General features: G+C 34.5%; 3 protein-coding genes across 5 annotated transcripts; 1 reads left to right on the plus strand and 2 right to left on the minus strand.

Moving 5' to 3' along the window:
* Positions 1 to 1,558: 1,558 nt before the first annotated feature.
* Positions 1,559 to 6,949, minus strand: LOC124404594. The gene is made up of 4 exons (XM_046878875.1): positions 6,497 to 6,949; positions 6,221 to 6,403; positions 3,666 to 4,860; positions 1,559 to 3,051 (listed from the first exon to the last, which is right to left on the minus strand). Exons 1-4 carry the CDS (start codon positions 6,656 to 6,658, stop codon positions 2,969 to 2,971), a joined length of 1,623 nt encoding a protein of 540 aa, XP_046734831.1. The 5' UTR covers positions 6,659 to 6,949; the 3' UTR covers positions 1,559 to 2,968.
* A 533-nt stretch (positions 6,950 to 7,482) lies between these two features.
* Positions 7,483 to 8,817, plus strand: LOC124404596 (1,2-dihydroxy-3-keto-5-methylthiopentene dioxygenase). Its single transcript, XM_046878880.1, has 4 exons — positions 7,483 to 7,799; positions 7,885 to 8,004; positions 8,098 to 8,277; positions 8,550 to 8,817. The coding sequence occupies exons 1-4, from the start codon at positions 7,677 to 7,679 to the stop codon at positions 8,682 to 8,684; spliced, it is 558 nt and encodes a 185-aa protein (XP_046734836.1). The 5' UTR covers positions 7,483 to 7,676; the 3' UTR covers positions 8,685 to 8,817.
* Positions 8,818 to 8,844: 27 nt separating this feature from the next.
* Positions 8,845 to 15,368, minus strand: LOC124404595. Of its 3 annotated transcripts, none has more exons than XM_046878879.1 (6): positions 15,270 to 15,368; positions 14,182 to 14,284; positions 13,469 to 13,571; positions 12,095 to 12,347; positions 10,935 to 11,088; positions 8,845 to 10,142 (listed from the first exon to the last, which is right to left on the minus strand). In XM_046878879.1, the coding sequence occupies exons 2-6, from the start codon at positions 14,273 to 14,275 to the stop codon at positions 9,949 to 9,951; spliced, it is 798 nt and encodes a 265-aa protein (XP_046734835.1). In that variant the 5' UTR covers positions 14,276 to 14,284; positions 15,270 to 15,368; the 3' UTR covers positions 8,845 to 9,948. The 3 variants fall into 3 exon arrangements, with proteins under 3 accessions (XP_046734835.1, XP_046734834.1, XP_046734833.1); XM_046878878.1 differs by having other exon boundaries at positions 13,469 to 13,565; positions 14,047 to 14,284; XM_046878877.1 differs by having other exon boundaries at positions 14,047 to 14,284.
* Between the last annotated feature and the right edge of the window lie 1,239 nt (positions 15,369 to 16,607).

Raw genomic sequence — 16,607 nt, forward strand, 5'->3', positions numbered from 1 at the left:
AATATAATATTCTTATGATTTAAGCTTGCCAATGTGACAGAGAATTCATAAATAACTTTGCAAACGTACACAGTAGAGTCTCGTTATAAGACGGTACAAAAACCTTCTTTTTATAACGACGCCCTACCACGCTGTGAAATATTACAATTAAAGATGTATCGAACTATATTCCTTGCGACACTATGAATCTGATTAGCATTGTGATATCGGACCGATTTGAATCGTGTACTTTTACGTAAAGCTTATCGTCTAGGTGGGAAAAAAATGTTGAATATTAAATTTATTAAAATGAATAAGTAATGATGAGTCAGGTTAAACCTGATTCCAATTGGTCACATTGATGCCTACTCGCTATGGGTTAAAAGGAAACGATACATATTCCCCAAAATCATTTTTGTCACAATACGGGTAATCAAGATTTCAAGTACAGAACAATCGAGTAAAATTCTTTGATGATGGACAGGCTGCAAGTTGGTGCGACATTGCTCATAAATTTCTTATTCGCCATATTTTCGCAAGCAAGTGCTTCAGTGGACTTGATAATTAAAAATTTCACACCAAATCTGTGTTCTTTTTGCACAGGAACATTTCTGTGGATTTATTTATTTTTCAACAGAATTATAGGTATACTTGCAGTCCTGAATTTTTTTTATTTATACAATTCATTTGAAATCATCGTGTTGGAAAACGGGATGAAAATCCTTAAAATTTCAATGAAATTTCTTGAGAAACTTTGAAAAAATTGTGTGAATTGAAAATTTTCACAACGAATCGCCGAACTTCAGTGAAATTTCTTTTCGAAAAATTTCGCTTCCAGATTGTTTCAGAACAATTTTCAGCAGAAAACATATAGAACAGTGTTTAATTTATACCATTGCTTTGTATATCTTAATATATATGTTTAATAGTTTGACATTATTAAGCACGAGATTTCTCTATAGAAAAAAATATTTCTTACTCTCACCACAAAGCTAGTGACCTGAAAGTAGAAAAAAAAAATAAAAATTTTTTTTGCTGTTGTGGCACAACATTATAATATAAAATATCATTATTATACATACTTATAACTTGAATAATTTTATTCACTTATGGAATATATATATGAAAAACATATACATATATTAGTTACGTTGATAGTAATACCTTTATAACATAGTTTGCAGAAAAAGATGGATGTATAGTATAATTAACTGGCCATTCGTACTTGTACATAAATGTTATTGCTGTTATGCTAATAGATAAGAATTATATGTATATGATAATGCTCGCTTGTAGTTATACCGCTAATTTCGAGTTTAGTACTTCTCTTTGTGGCATTAGTAATACGGATACTAACTCATGGTAAAGAATATGTATGTAGACAATACAGGGAAATTAACCACAAACGCTTGATTTAGATTAATTATTAGAATGATAAACAAAGACAAATAAGAAATCACTAACCATTATTGAAATTCAATGGCCTCTTTTTGTTCTTCTTCGACGATCTAATTCTAAGGGGATGTAAATTGAAGCGTAACTGAATTCACTGGTGTAGACATTTTTTAAACGTATATTATCTGAATGGAATAAGTAATCGACGAACGATTGCTATACAGTAATTCAATATTACTAGTTTGGAAGAAGTTTCGACAGTGCAAATGAGATAAATTGAATTCAATTCAATTTCCACTATCGTTTGATCACAGAAAAATTTAACAACTGGGAATTTCAACTGCAAGAGTCTAATTGTTACTATCGTTATTACTATTGTTGTTCGAATTTAGGCGTTTAGCTAGGCTTTATGAATATTTCCCATTTTCCTGCAACGGTTTGAAACTCGATTTTCTTAAATTGAAATCTTTTCTGAGATTTGAGGTTTATACAATGTTAATTGTAATTACTTATATTCTACGGAGATATTTTTCTATTGCTTTAGGAAATATTTTCTTTGGTTTTTCACATGAAATTTTCTCTCAGATTTCACATGACTCCGATTATTTGCGAGATTAATGCATTTGTAAATATAATAATTGGTTACAGGAAATTGTCTCTCTAAAATTTGTAATCTATATACACATATTCTGCAGTAAATAATAAAAAAAAAACACCCTCGTTATTCACTTATGGTATGCACAGTTTATTGTTAGACTAAACATTCCAACAGGCGGCATTTGAATAGTCTGAAGATACTTGAAAAAGTGATAGTCAGATCGCCCAGCGATTAAAGCTCGGTTTTACAATTAACTTACAAGCTAGCTATTTAAATATAGCTGCAAAAGTAAAAACCATTGGCCTGCGACAAAAACGTGTCGAGATAAATTAATAAATAAATAAATAAATACTTGCCCTTGTTATTATAGGAATATGCTAATATACCTTAAGTTGAATATCAATATGTTGTTAATATTATTACCATCGTTTTTCCGAATTTAATGTTTTCTGTAAACGGAAGTATAACAATTCAATATGTATACATCTATTATAAACATGTAAATTTTTATATTATTTCTTGTTACGTAATCACATTTTTATTATGTACATGTAATAAACTTACGGAATTCTTTAACTTGAGCTTCAATTGGGGCTTTGATTTATGAGCGAACATTTTAGTTACTAAAAGAAATGCAATAACGAATCAGTGTTCACAAAATTGATAGCGCAACGGTTTTCATGGGCTTCAAGGCAATCTTGAGAATTCCTACTTTGCATATTGATGTAACTATTCATTACACAGGTTATCAAGAAACACTGAAATCCTAGACAGATTATTTTTGTTATTCATATATTTACATGACGTAACGATATTTCGTTTATCTAAGATTTTACATATAGATATGTATCTAGTTACCTCATATATTTTCTTCGATCCACTTTCGCATCGTCTGTAATACTGTACCTATTTTTTGGTGAGTGATACATAAACTAATTTGGTACAACCTGTTGTAACAAGGAAAATCGTGGTGGGATATTCATGGACGTTCATTCCTCATATAAATATGTCTGGTTTCGTTTTTATCGTCTTCTTATTCTTGAAGTATTTCTGTACGTGTTTATTCACATCAATTTCTTCTGCAATTTGTAGAAAATTAATAAGCATGTGATGAGTACTTCAAAAAATTTGAAAAGTGAATGAACCTGTATTAAAAAGTAAGAAAAGCGAAAGAACCGTTTGAAAAATCTACACGAATGAATACGGTTGAAAGTACATGCCTACTATTTCATAGCAGCATGATTTTGAGTAAATTCGATAAATGCAAGGTATGATAAAAACAATTGGAGAATAAATTTCATAATTACAACGTTGAAAATGATCAAACTTTCGTGTTTTTCATCCGATATTAACGGTTCAGAGCTTATTTTTTTTTTACAATACAAATTTCCAGAGTAACCCAGAAATTTTTTTACAAATAGTAAACTGGAGCTGATTAGAAAAAATTAGTACAAGTATGGTACGTAACAAATGTTTGTAAACAATTATCCATTCATCCTCAAAAACCAAGACATTCCGCTCATTCGTGTAATGTTTAAAATTTTGTATAATCATCCGTTTGACACCAATCGTTTCAAAACAAATTTGCTAAATCAAACGATAAACAAAAGCCATCGAAGTTTAAAAAAAAACCCCAATGCAGGAACTTGACTTGCATCATATGAAGTATAATATTGGAAGAAATAAAACTTACCAGGAAATGTATTTTCTATGATAAGCATATCGGCGATGTGTTTGGCAACAGTTTTGAATAATTTCCTATCTGTGATCCGTTTTTTTTTATAAAAAGGCATTAAATGCTTAACAACCCAAGGAGCGATGCGTTCTTTACAAGCGTTCAAGTGTTCCTCAATACAAATCGGTGAATCAGGCATCATATCTTCGTCGTCAGACTCCCCAAAGAGTTCTAAAAACTTTGCTTTTATTCTGCCGTGTCTGCGATAATTTGTGGTCGAAATCTCCATCATTTTTGCCTTCAACTTTGAGAGCTGATGAATCCGCTCAACCAACCAAACGCCACTCGCTTTCCGCTTTTTCTTTTCATCTGCAGTCTCTTCCGCTTTTGGAGAGGCGCATTCTTCACCCTTTCCTCGTTTTTTCATTTTTTGGTAACTCGAAAAGCTGAGTTTTCTCTTGTTTGCATGTACTTCTGAAGATTCACCCGTGTTATCTTTTCTCTTTACGACAGGTGTGGCGACAAACTTTGGAGCATTTATCTCTGGACACATTTTGCAGATTTCCATATCTATATTGGCTTTAGAAATTCCGGAATGCTTTTCTATCAGGGCCATCAGATCGCTGCTGTCGTTACTCTCACAGAACATATCTTCCATGTGTTGCAGAATCGAATCTTGCGAATCATTGTTATCGTTTTGCACTTGACTAATGTCGACTGTGTTGTCATCGCCAAAAATCGCTTCAACGTCGTTGTGCACCTGTGCAGACCCGCTGGTCTGAAGGCATGCGAAGTCTTTTATAGACTTGAACATGTCTTCGGATTTCAAATCGAAGTTACAGTCTTTTGCTTCAGATTGAGATACTTCTTCCGTATCATTTTCAAACTTTATAACGGTATTTTCGTCCTGAATGTCGACTTCCGACTTCAGAATCAACGATACTCTCTCGTCTAAACTGCATTTTCTCATTTCTATTGGTGGACTAACAACCGGGACTATGGATTCATCGTAGTTCGACGTTACTGATGAACTTTGAACATGAGAATCCTTCGTGGTTAAAGGAGTCGTTGTGTCTGGAGTTCGACTCTTTTCTATATATAATACTTCGTCTGTTTGAACACCAATGTCGATATATCTTTTCGGCGCTTTTAAAAAATGGTTCAATTTGTTGTGCACTTTTTTCAAAGACGTGTGCCCCTTTACATCTGAAATCTAATCGAGCATTTTAATATGAATGCCCTTTTAAATTAATTGCAGTAATTGTTCAACACCAATTTCGTTAATATTGGGTACATTTGTTGTTTGAGCATTGAGATTAAATCACTTTCTATGAGGGAATAAACGATCTTAAGTGTTAATTCATAACTTTTACTCAAATGCAATCGAAGTTGTAGTACAAGATCCAAGAAATTGATTCTGAGACAATCTGGCAAAAAAAATTTCTCTACATCTAACAGCTGTAATTCGTACCTTGGTGAATATGTAAAATTGGATGAAATTGCAATTGAAAATTAAAGTGTTTTTTATAGTAATTATTGCAGTGCTCTAGTTTTATTCACATAAATGTATAAACAGAAGTGTGTGGAAATTCTACAAAGATCAAAAATATTTTTTAATATGCTTAAAAACTGGAGAGATTCAATGAAAATAAATCTTTTGTCACATATATTCCATCATTTCAGGAATCGATAATTAATAGTATGATTTTATTGTTTTTATGTGTCTCTACCACTGATAAAAAAAATTCAGAACCAATTGATGGATCTAGAAAATTATGTTGGAACTTGATAATGTTAACTAACTAATGTTAGTTGCAAATATTTTAGAAATTGTGATGTGGGACCAGTAGAATCATCTTAAAACAGGCAGAGACTTTGTAACTGAAAATGACAAATTATAGTCCAAACAGATTTCAAATTTTTATACCACTCTGGATAGTTTTGTAATTACGGACAAATAAGTCATGTATTGTGTGAATCAAAAGTTGCTATCTCAGCTTGTGTTATTCTAAATTGCTTAGGTCCATGTTTAGTAAATAGCAAAAATATTATTTCATATGTGTACACCATCATTGGCATAAATAATATCAATGACTTTTTTTTATGAGAGCGAAGTTAGCAACTTTAACATAACGAAACATTGGGGAGGAAAAATGACTATTTTGCAAGTTTATGGTGATTTTGACGTAGTCAAGTTTTTGAAATATGAATTCATTTTGCCTCATTACGATTTACCAAATTAGACATTCCTACAACTGTGAAATACCGATCTTACGAAACTTTAATATAATTACAATAACGTTACTAACTTCAACCTCATAATTTTTTAAACAGTCTCTTTTATTTTCCTAACTTTTAATATCAATGGTACGGTTTATTTGTTCTTAAAATCCATCGTTGCCTGGATTATAAGTGCTCTAAAATTGTGATAAAAAGAATTTGAATGAGCATTGCTGCATTCGATTTTTCTAAATGAAGATTGGACATAAATTAAGATACTGCAGATTAATGCTTCGTTTGGAGCAGACAAAAAACCGAGTGTGCATTATGCCTTACAGTTTGAAAAATATTACCATTTTAAGCATTGCTTGTCTATACAATGAAGCTTCTAACGAAGCTCTAACAGCGTCAATTTCCATTTGTCCGGCACATTTTTTTAAATCTGGATGCAAGATAGGAGTGTTCTTCGTTTCGCAGCATGCCAGGTAATTTGCGTATAAAGATTTATAAAGGTGTGAAAAGTACACCTCTCTTACCTGAAAAAGTGAAACGCACAATTCGAGTACTTTTCTTTGGAAGATTTATTATCCCATTCGAGTTTAAATTGGTAATTACGAGAGAAACGATACCATGGAAGTGAGGCGCAGAAATTCATTCTCTTGTTCGTCACTGGTAATAAAATCGTTGTCATGCACCCGAGGAATTGGCAATAGCAATGTGCTGCGGGAATGATCATCATCGTCGATATCTGCATCAGACTCCTGCTTTATTGAAGATATGCTAAACTCCATTGAGATTTTAAGATAACGTGCTAAGGAATCACAACAGTATAGTATAAATATCACTGAGAATTTTAACTGTGATTTGTAAATATTTTTACACGTTTCATTGCATTATCAAAGCTTTGTTCTCAGCGATTTCACTCAACTAAAGCACATGGCTTAATCAAATTGCTTAGCAGTGTCTAGTGGTTGAAAAGGGTCGAAACCGTGAAAATAAACAACTTTTGTATTTGTTTCGTAGTTCATCAAATTGCAGTGTCGGTGGCTGCGCTCTCCGGCGCTCTAAGCTGTTTGACATTTTGAGCAGACGACGGAACAAATTGTCCAATTGTTGATTCCATGGGGAATTTATTAGCTGAGATTGCCAGTCCTGATTGCCAACTTCGTGGGGTGCCTTCTGAAACTAGTTGATGGCGTTAAAACTCCCTAGGACAGAGACAGAGCTATCCACGAGCTCGGGAGTGCAAGAGAGATAAAAGATTGTTGACAGCACTGGAAACTAATTTTCAAACGCGGCCATGGCTTATTCGGAAAATTCGCTAGGATTGACACAAGCTGATCAACAATTCAGCAGAGCAGACAACCACATAGATGACTTAATCTACATAAAAATCCATAAGGCATATTCCATGGTATAATGAACGAGAAGCTTACAAGTTGTCTGTGGAAGAGTCTATGATTGTAAATATTGTTCCTAAAATAGAAATGTTAATATTGTTGATTGCCGGTAGTCAACGATATTTACTAGCGGCAGTCAACATATATATACATACACTAGATCAGTGCAGCCAACAAAACAATACCGGAACGCACTATTGAATACACAACATTGCATTGTGTACAGCCGCAAGGAAGGAAATTGTAAGCAAACTGTTTGGGACATGCGAGTGATGAATTTGGTAATTGCGTGGAAGACACTGATTAGGACGTTGAGCAAGATTGATAGCGGCTGACAAAGGTCAAAGGTTCATTCGCTGGTTTTCAATCGCCTGAGATTCGTACTACCGAGTTTTTAGCAGTTTTAATAATGGTTCGTGCGTGGATAATGGATGAATTGGATACCGATCAACGTCTCGAACACTTCACAGATCCTCCACAATTTTTATCGCTGTCAGAGCTGTTTGCCGATACAGGTGTTGAATATTTTAAGGTGAGAACAATCTAACCGTTAGAGAAAACTACAAACTTGCTAAACCAAAAACTTTAGTACTAATATCTGAAATTTACTTCCTTAGGTTGACCATGACAACTACAAGTCAGACACGTTATTGAAACAGTTGAAAGAAAGTAGAGGGTATTCTTATGAGGATGAGATTATTTGCTCCAAAGAGTGTCTGCAGAACTACGAAGACAAGGTGGTCACTGATTACTTTGATTTTTCGTCATCATGCTTGTAATAACTAGTTACCTTCAACCCAGTATATTTATTTATATACCAACAATTACAGTTGAAACATTTCTTTACGGAGCACTTGCACACAGACGAGGAAATTCGTCTTGTTCTTGAGGGTTCAGGGTACTTTGATGTAAGAAATAGCAACGACCAATGGATTCGCATTGAGGTTATTCCTGGAGATTTGATCATCATACCCAGCGGAATATATCATCGATTCACATTAGACTCTAATGTAAGTATTGGCATTGATATGGTGCTTGCTATAAAGATCAATCAAAATCTGAAAAAAATTGCTTGCTTGTTGGTGAAATAGAGAGAATTTGCAACTCATCACAGATTTTAATCAATAATGTTAGCAGTTATGTTGAAATTTCTAAATGATTGAATTGTGAAAGAAAGTTCCATTCAATTGCTTTGTTCAAAAGTCATCCAAAAATCCTTAACTAATTTTGCATAGCATCACCTTGAAGACACAATATATGATATAGAAGTATTTTCTTTCAGAACTTTGTCAAAGCAAAAAGATACTTTGTTGGTGTTCCCGTGTGGGAACCACATAACAGGCCAGCTGATGACATGGCATGCCGACAAGAATATGTGCGACGTCTTCAACAAGGTTTTAAAGTTGCCACCAATTAAAATTGAAAAAACATGAATGAACTTGACGTACAGTATATTGTATATTGATTGTTATCGAGTATTTTATGAATCTTAATTACAGTTGGGTATTTACTCAGTCTGTAAAATTACAAACTGTTGAACTATTTGATGAGAAAACCAGGCTGTCCTTCATTCTTTCACCCTTATTGTTTGAGCTTGTGGTAACGATATTCCAAAAATTTTTTGAAATGTTTCATCATCTTTTAGAAGTGAATGTTCTAATCCAATCAAAATAGACGTCATATTTAAATATGAAAGTGGTTTTTTATTGCATATTTTAGCCTACATCGACGTGTCGTCACAAAATAAAAGACCAACAGTTTGCACGATGTTTACTGCTTCTTCGTACTCTTTAAATTCACCTCAAACGTTCAGCCGATTACCTTTACCGACACTATATTGCTCAAACCACACCCATATTAAGAATCTCAATTAGCAGTTTGTACATTATTCAACGAATCCAGAGATGTCCCCTCATCCGTGATAAAACTCTCAGCAGTGCTGGTGATATTGAAGTTAAGGGTATCTAACTAGGAAACTCCAAGATTAATCATACTTACTATGTTTATTTAATACTTATAGAAGTTGTAAAAACAGTTACAGCAATGTGGGCGTACACAAGTATGTAATTACTTCAAGTAGGCGGGTGAGTGTGCTTACAATTTATATCTGTGCCAGTTGTTCATTTTATTGACAAAAATGCATCCTAAATAAAATAAAAAATAAACAAATAAAAATATTTGTAACAATATAGGATCACATAATTATAATCCGCATAGTATGGACATCGTCCGTATTGGCACGGATGTTCATATATTTCTAACAATTCGAATAATAAATAATACAAATATGTGCAAAAGGGTGGGTCGAAAAAATATAAAACATTCATTTAAATCACTAATTGCATAGTTTTGGAGTGGCAGAAAGTGTGGTCATTATGTGAATATTTATGTGTCTCCACAGATACGATAAATACAACATTGGGTTTTTTTTTCGACTCACCCTAGGGTGCAGGTACTCCGATTGACGTTCTACTTGACTAGATATTGAGGAAAAATTCAACTTTTTGTATTGATCAAAGACTCTCTCACCTGTGAGGGAAACGATTAAAAAATATGACATATTCTTAAAGAGGGTGAATGAAGGTCAATGGATGAGTAATCAATACAAATATTTCATACACATGGAGTACCACGATTAATATTACACTCGACCCTTATCATGATTAGATCATCATAGGAATTTATAAATTCGGGGTAAAAGTCGATGACGTGGCACTGCTTCTCGACAAGCTGTCCGTGCTTGACTGAGTTCCCTGGGTTCGACGCAGAGTACGTTTGTGGGGTTGAAGGTTCAATGGAGGCAAATTCGGGTTCTCAATTCTCGTTGGAGAACTCACACGTGGACGCAACGTCCCTCGTTGCAATGTTACGTTGCCTGAAAGTCACACGGTGTTAGATTTATACTAAAAATAATTCAGAGAAATCTCATTTCGATAAAAACAGCGTCGAGCATGGTTTGAGCAATATGGTGTCGTATCGAGTAACTAGCTGATTTTTTTAGGATAATTTGTCTAATATCGAGGCACAGAAAATATCGTGCAAGCTATTGGAAGTTCAGTTTGTGATATTGAATCGATTTCTTCTTCTTATTTTTCTTTATGGATATTATCATTAGTATACAAGCTATTATATCGTGAGTGTAAATGCCTTCAGGTAGCATTCTGTAGTAAATTCGTGTAAAGGCAAATAGGGATTAGAAGTGCCTAATTGCGCGCATGTAACAAATCCTATTTTCTGTGCTATCTCCTGTCGAAAACGAGAATATTGTCCAGTTTCTGTAAGCATCAATGCTTATGAAAACTACGAAGTACTCGAGTTGATGGCTGAGGTAGCGCAGAAAAAAATTGTTTCTCCGATAACTGAATCAATTTACGTCACACACGTTCCGTTTTTGGTAATTGTTCACCACGGTGCTGTTCTGATATACTAATTATTGATACATCAACCCAGGCTATACATATACGTATCACAGTACATATAGTTTGTGCACGATCTGATGCTACAAGAAATGCTACCTGGGGCCGGAATTCTTTGGTTGAATTGATTTAAAGTCAAATCTGGGCTGAAAAAACTATTCCTAAAATCAAATAAGACAACGATGGCGATTAGTGTGGTGCCTTCATGTCGCAAGATGGAGTTTGCTGAATTTAAGGATCCCATTACTGACCTGAAAAATTTGGTTCCAAGACATCATCCAATTGATAATATTCAGTCCTCGCAGTAAGAGGTTCCTCATAATCAACAAAAGCAGTGTTATCAAATGCCGACCCATCTTTTGGAAGAGTCTGCACTGGTGACGGTACGGGTGGTTCAGCGTATACCTAAAAACAATTACACTCATATAAAACATTTAATGCAGGCACATAGTTGTCCATAATTTGTAGAACTTCAGTCAATAGAAGTCATAAGAGAACCTATTCTACATTTATTTTAGGCAATTATTCGCGAAATGTAAAAAAAAATTGCAATTCGGTTGGTAAAGACTGACTGAAATATCGTTTTAAATCGACACGTAATTGAGCTTGTGAGAAAAAGTTTTTTTCTGACCCCTGCCGCACAAAACGACCGAAATTCGATTGCTTTGGAATCCGCCGATACAGTATTTTATCGTTTTTTAGTAAAGACAAATTGGATTTCGTCTCAACTTACTCATCTTCCCGAAAAAATGCGACTTATCCATTTAATTTTTTTTTTTGTGGCCAGTTTTACTCTACCCTCCTGGTTGTTTATCGCTGTCAACGGAGTTACGTCGCATGCCGTTTCGTATTACTGGCCTGGACGCGGAAATGCTAATTGGCCAATTATTTTAGGGTGGCCGGTCTTGCTCCACATTTCATTACTAGTGTGAACTCAGCAAAAGCCGAGGCGAGTGCTGTAATATTACGGGTCAGATGTCGCCCATCTACATGTGTGACATACGCTATTTTTTTCAATACCTGTGAGGAAAAGCTTGATTCGAAAAGCACCGAAGGTGTCACTGACAGTGCTTAAAATTGAGTTATTCGAAAATGCGCATGCGCCAAAGAAGACCCTAGTATGTAAGGTTGAGCATTTCGGCTGTGCGCATGCGCCAACGTCGTTATACCACACTGTTCGAAAGTGGGTCACTTTACGCACGCTCGACAGGTTTTAGGAATCAAAATTTCCGATAGGCAGGTGTTGTAAAAAAAATATTTGATGTTTGTCGAAACATTTTGACTACAACGATTTCCTACGATAAAAGATCCGCCATTTATAATCTCAAGATTCTCAGGTCAGACTCGAATGCAGGGACAAAAAAATTAAAGCACATGCAACGTAGAAATTGAAAAAGGTTGAAACTCTTACGTGCTCAGTTGGGGAAGCGGCAATAGTGCGCTTTGGAAATCGCGTGTTGTTTATGGTTTCGTAATGGTGATCTTCTAAGTAATGGCGCGTAGTTCCGCGGGGAGTTAATGTCGCCCACATCACTCGACTGTCCTGCAGGGTGTCTGCCGCACAGGGATAAAGAACTGCCTCGTTTGGAATCCTCCCCAACTTGGCCTGTACAGTCGAAGTTGCCACAGGTATTGACGAGACACCGGTCTTACCTCCGCTAGTTCTGCGTGTGCATATTATTCATCGTGACTTAACTTACGAAAGGGTTTTTATGACGTACATATGCGTGTGTATTAGGGTGGCCGTTAAAAAAAAAGTTCATGCTCCAACTTGAAAAATCTTGAGTTCACCTTGAAAAAAAAAAGATCCTGAAAGTTTCCATTTAGGGCTGCCGGCAGATTTTCTAAATAATGTTTTTTCATTTCTTTTCCTTATAAAATGAGATTTCATTTTTTGACGGACCCCGATTTTTTTGAATTTTATAACGATTCGAAAAAAAATCAAACGGTAAACAAATAAATCTGGGATTGAAAATACTTTTTGTTCAAACATTTTTCATTTTTCATAATGGAATGAACAACATGGCATATAAAAAAAAAGTTGCCTAAAAATTAGTAAATAAAATTTTTTGAGGAAGCTTAGAATAAAAATTTAACACATCGAAATGGTAACAAAAAATAAATCGAATAAGAATAGAATAAAAAAATATGTATAAAAATTGCCGGCACCCCTTAACAGTGAGATAGAGCATTGAAACTTTCAGGATCTTTTTTCGTCGAAAAGAACTCAAGATTTTTCAAGTTGGAGCATGACCTTTTTTTTTAACGGCCACGATAGTGTGTATATTGTATTACGATACCAATGGGTGTAATATTATTTACTGTATCTTCGTGGATTTAACACAGAAAAACGTCTCAAAAGATTAGTATCCGTAATGCCGGTATGGTTAAGGCAAAATAGTCTCGTGAGTGCTGAAGAGCTGATCGTTCGCGACGAATTTCACAAATATTACTAAACAGAAAATGTCGTACAATTTGTTGGACCTTCATTTTGTAAATATATCGGTCTGTACCGATCGAAGCAACTTGAATCACAATATTTCAGTGACTGAAAGCGTGGCTTTCTGTGCTTTTATAGTATTTTATTGTATTAAATTATACATCACTGAATTTGAATTTGACCTCAGCATTATTCGATATTCAAAATGACGGATCCAATTCTACGTTATAATATACCAAAGCATTTTATCAATGAAGGTGACTTGTTCCACATTTATAGCGAAGAATCGCGTGCCAATTTATTATACGGGTATGTAGATATGTAGATCTGAATCGGTTTACTTACGATTTGCACTTGAGAAGTAGTACGGCAAGGATAATACCGACGAATATGACTCCTACACAGGACGACATAAGGACGAGTAGCCAGGTATCGTCGAAAACTGTTCCTGAAAATTGTTACAACTATTCATCGGCAACGAGCAGATTTTTTTTTTTTTCAAATAAGGTTGCATAATTGCAACCTACATTTAGTTTGCTGAAAACTTTGCAAACCGGGAACATTCATTAAAGTACATATAATATACAACTCAGTACTAAAGAATCCATGTTGATTAAACTTCGAAAATTTGTGCAATTAAATACTCCGTTTAAAAGTAGAAAAGTATAGTGACCAATGAATCATTCTTATTCCAAAGGAATGAATACACAATTTTTGGAGAGGACTTTGAAATCTTTGTCGAAAAAGTTGTTTAAAACAAATTTTTCCTAATTCTTATAGTGAAAAAACCTTTACCGATGGTATTGGCTGATTCAGATTCTCAGGGATTATAAAAGGATTGAGCTTTGTATCGAATTGTTTTTTTTTCGTTCCAATTAATTATAAGATGTAATTCCACAATACATATTTCAATACGTATGCACCTTGTTGCGGGAGTTCAATGTACTGAACACCTTCCGACCTCCAATCGCAAAAATGTTTGCAAGGACTGTCGTTCAAATGCGTTGCAAACGATTGAACTTCGGAATTTAAATAAAATGATGAGATGTCAGAATTACGTTGAAGAAATGCTGGGATCGGCGGCGGCGGGAGACGTAATATCATGTCTGGTGGTGGACCCAGTTTACACACGGTGCAGCTCGTGTTGTTCATCACTATTTTCTGGAAACCGGAAAGAAAACGTTGAATCAAGACGAAAGAGAAACTATCGGGAGATTCATAGTGAGCTTAATCAATAAATCCAACCCAACTAGATGTTCCATGATAAAAAAAAATAATCAGAAATTTCTCAAAAATACGAAAATTAAGTCTTATTAGTAGAAAAATTTAAACTGTTGTGATAATGTCAGAAAGACTCTGTGAAATTCTGAGGGATTTCTAGAAAGAATTCAGATTCTTTCGGAACTTCATTTTCTGTTGAAAATTAGGAAAACTCCGAATTTTAACCTTTCTGAGTATTTTTCACCTAGTCAGGCTAGACGTGTAAATCGAACCAATGCCTAAAGAAATATCATATTTCTTAAGAGCTATAAACCATGTTACTAAAAAAATCTAAGTTCTGGTGTTTCTGCGTATTCTTTGACGAAATCACGTTATGGAAAATTGAGAAAAATTAAGAATTTTTGACAGTCTACATTAGATTTTCTGAAGTGTAGCTGAAGAAATGTGAAAATATCTACAAAATAATATTTTCAATAAAACTAGAATTACGAAAATCTCTCAGGTGACTTGAAAAAATTTCAACATCTTTTCACAAATGTGCCGAAATTGCATTATTTTCACATAGTTCCTACAAATTTTTATCATTCGTGTGCAATTTTTTAGTAAAAACTGAGGATTTGTCCGGTTTCACATTCCGATTAAATTCATGGAAGTCTCTATAAGGTTTCTAAAAATAATTTCTGCCACGAATGTTTGCTTATTACACCATTATTGTAAACGAAGGTTTAAAAAAATAAAATTCACTTTTCGGCACATACATCAAGGGTGCGGGTATTGAACGCGCCTTCAGGTGCAATAACAAACCAAATCTTAGTTGCAATACTTATTCAAAATGCAATACAATAAATTTGCGAGCAGTGATTTTTTTTCTTTAAATCACCTAAGCGAAAACACTGTGTCCGACTTGTAAAAAATGCCTACTTACTCTTCAGAACGAGACGATAAGTTGTTGACGCACTGACAGCATAGGCCCTACTCCAGTTTTCCCGAAGATCGGCGCACGCGTCACCTTATCGACCGAGACGCCGTACCAACACTTTCAAACGTGCTCCATGCAATCTGAATCGCACTGACAACATCTAATATGTATTGCATATACAGAATTCAGAGTGTTTTGGTCAGTGCATTGACTCTTTATCTACTGGAGGGTAGATTTTATATAGATATACCTACACCATCCTTTTCCCTCGCAAAACTAATATTACACCCAAATCATTCGATTGATGACATTGTTGTTGGATACATGAGACGTCGGATCAAAGAAATTATGTTGATGCAAGAGATATGCAATGAATCAAGTTGCACCTAACATTGCAAGAAAAAAAAGCTCAACAATGACCGAAAATTTCACTCTCCTAAATTTGTAATATTTTGAGTTCTTCACAACTTATGGGAATGCAACAGGGCAAATTACACTTTTCCTGGGAGAAAAACAGACAATTTTGAATGAGTACTCGCCAAATTTTGTTTCAAGAAAATTTTTCAAGCAAAGTACATACATTAGTAAAAAGGAAATTATTTTAGAAAATCAATCATTTGACGTTATTTGATTTGAAAATAATTTTGCCCAAGCTTTTTGCAGCCCATATGCCTCCTGCTACACCTCCCCCCCCCCTGCCGAGCCGCCCTTTCACGATGGAATCCTCAAATTGATTACGCCATCTTGCAACAATAAATACACTGCATGACTGTCATGGACAGTCAACGGCAATGGTCCATAATAGATGAACAACCGCATTTTATCACCGATTGTATATTTTTATAAACTCAAAAGTGTATGTCATTAGGGTGGTTCTTAAGATGCTTATAAAGTCGCGTTGTATGTGCACCTCGAAAACGTGGCGAGCCAAGACTCCCATACCGGTCAAGCGATCAGGAATCGGTGTAATTAATATAATGACTATCGTACATCGTATACAATATGTTATGATACATTCCAATATAATGTATTATATTATATTTATACTGAAGAATTCATCACAATTGTAACAAGAAAAGATAATTTCCGTTCGAAAGAGAACTTGCTTTATGAATTTGGTATTTGGATCGAATTTTTGTGATTTTGGGTTTGAAGAAATCATTGATGTGCTAATGCATTAACTGTAACAAAAAAAATGATAGTTTTATTTGTACAATGGCACTTTGACTATAGTTTATTAAACTGTACACTTAACTTAGTACCTCAATTTTCTTATCTTGACACTAACTAAGCACTCAGAATAATTATATTTACAGTACTTATGTTTAAACAAAACTTAGTATC

Source organism: Diprion similis, chromosome 3 (assembly GCF_021155765.1).
Source record: "Diprion similis isolate iyDipSimi1 chromosome 3, iyDipSimi1.1, whole genome shotgun sequence".
Lineage (NCBI taxonomy): Eukaryota > Metazoa > Arthropoda > Insecta > Hymenoptera > Diprionidae > Diprion > Diprion similis.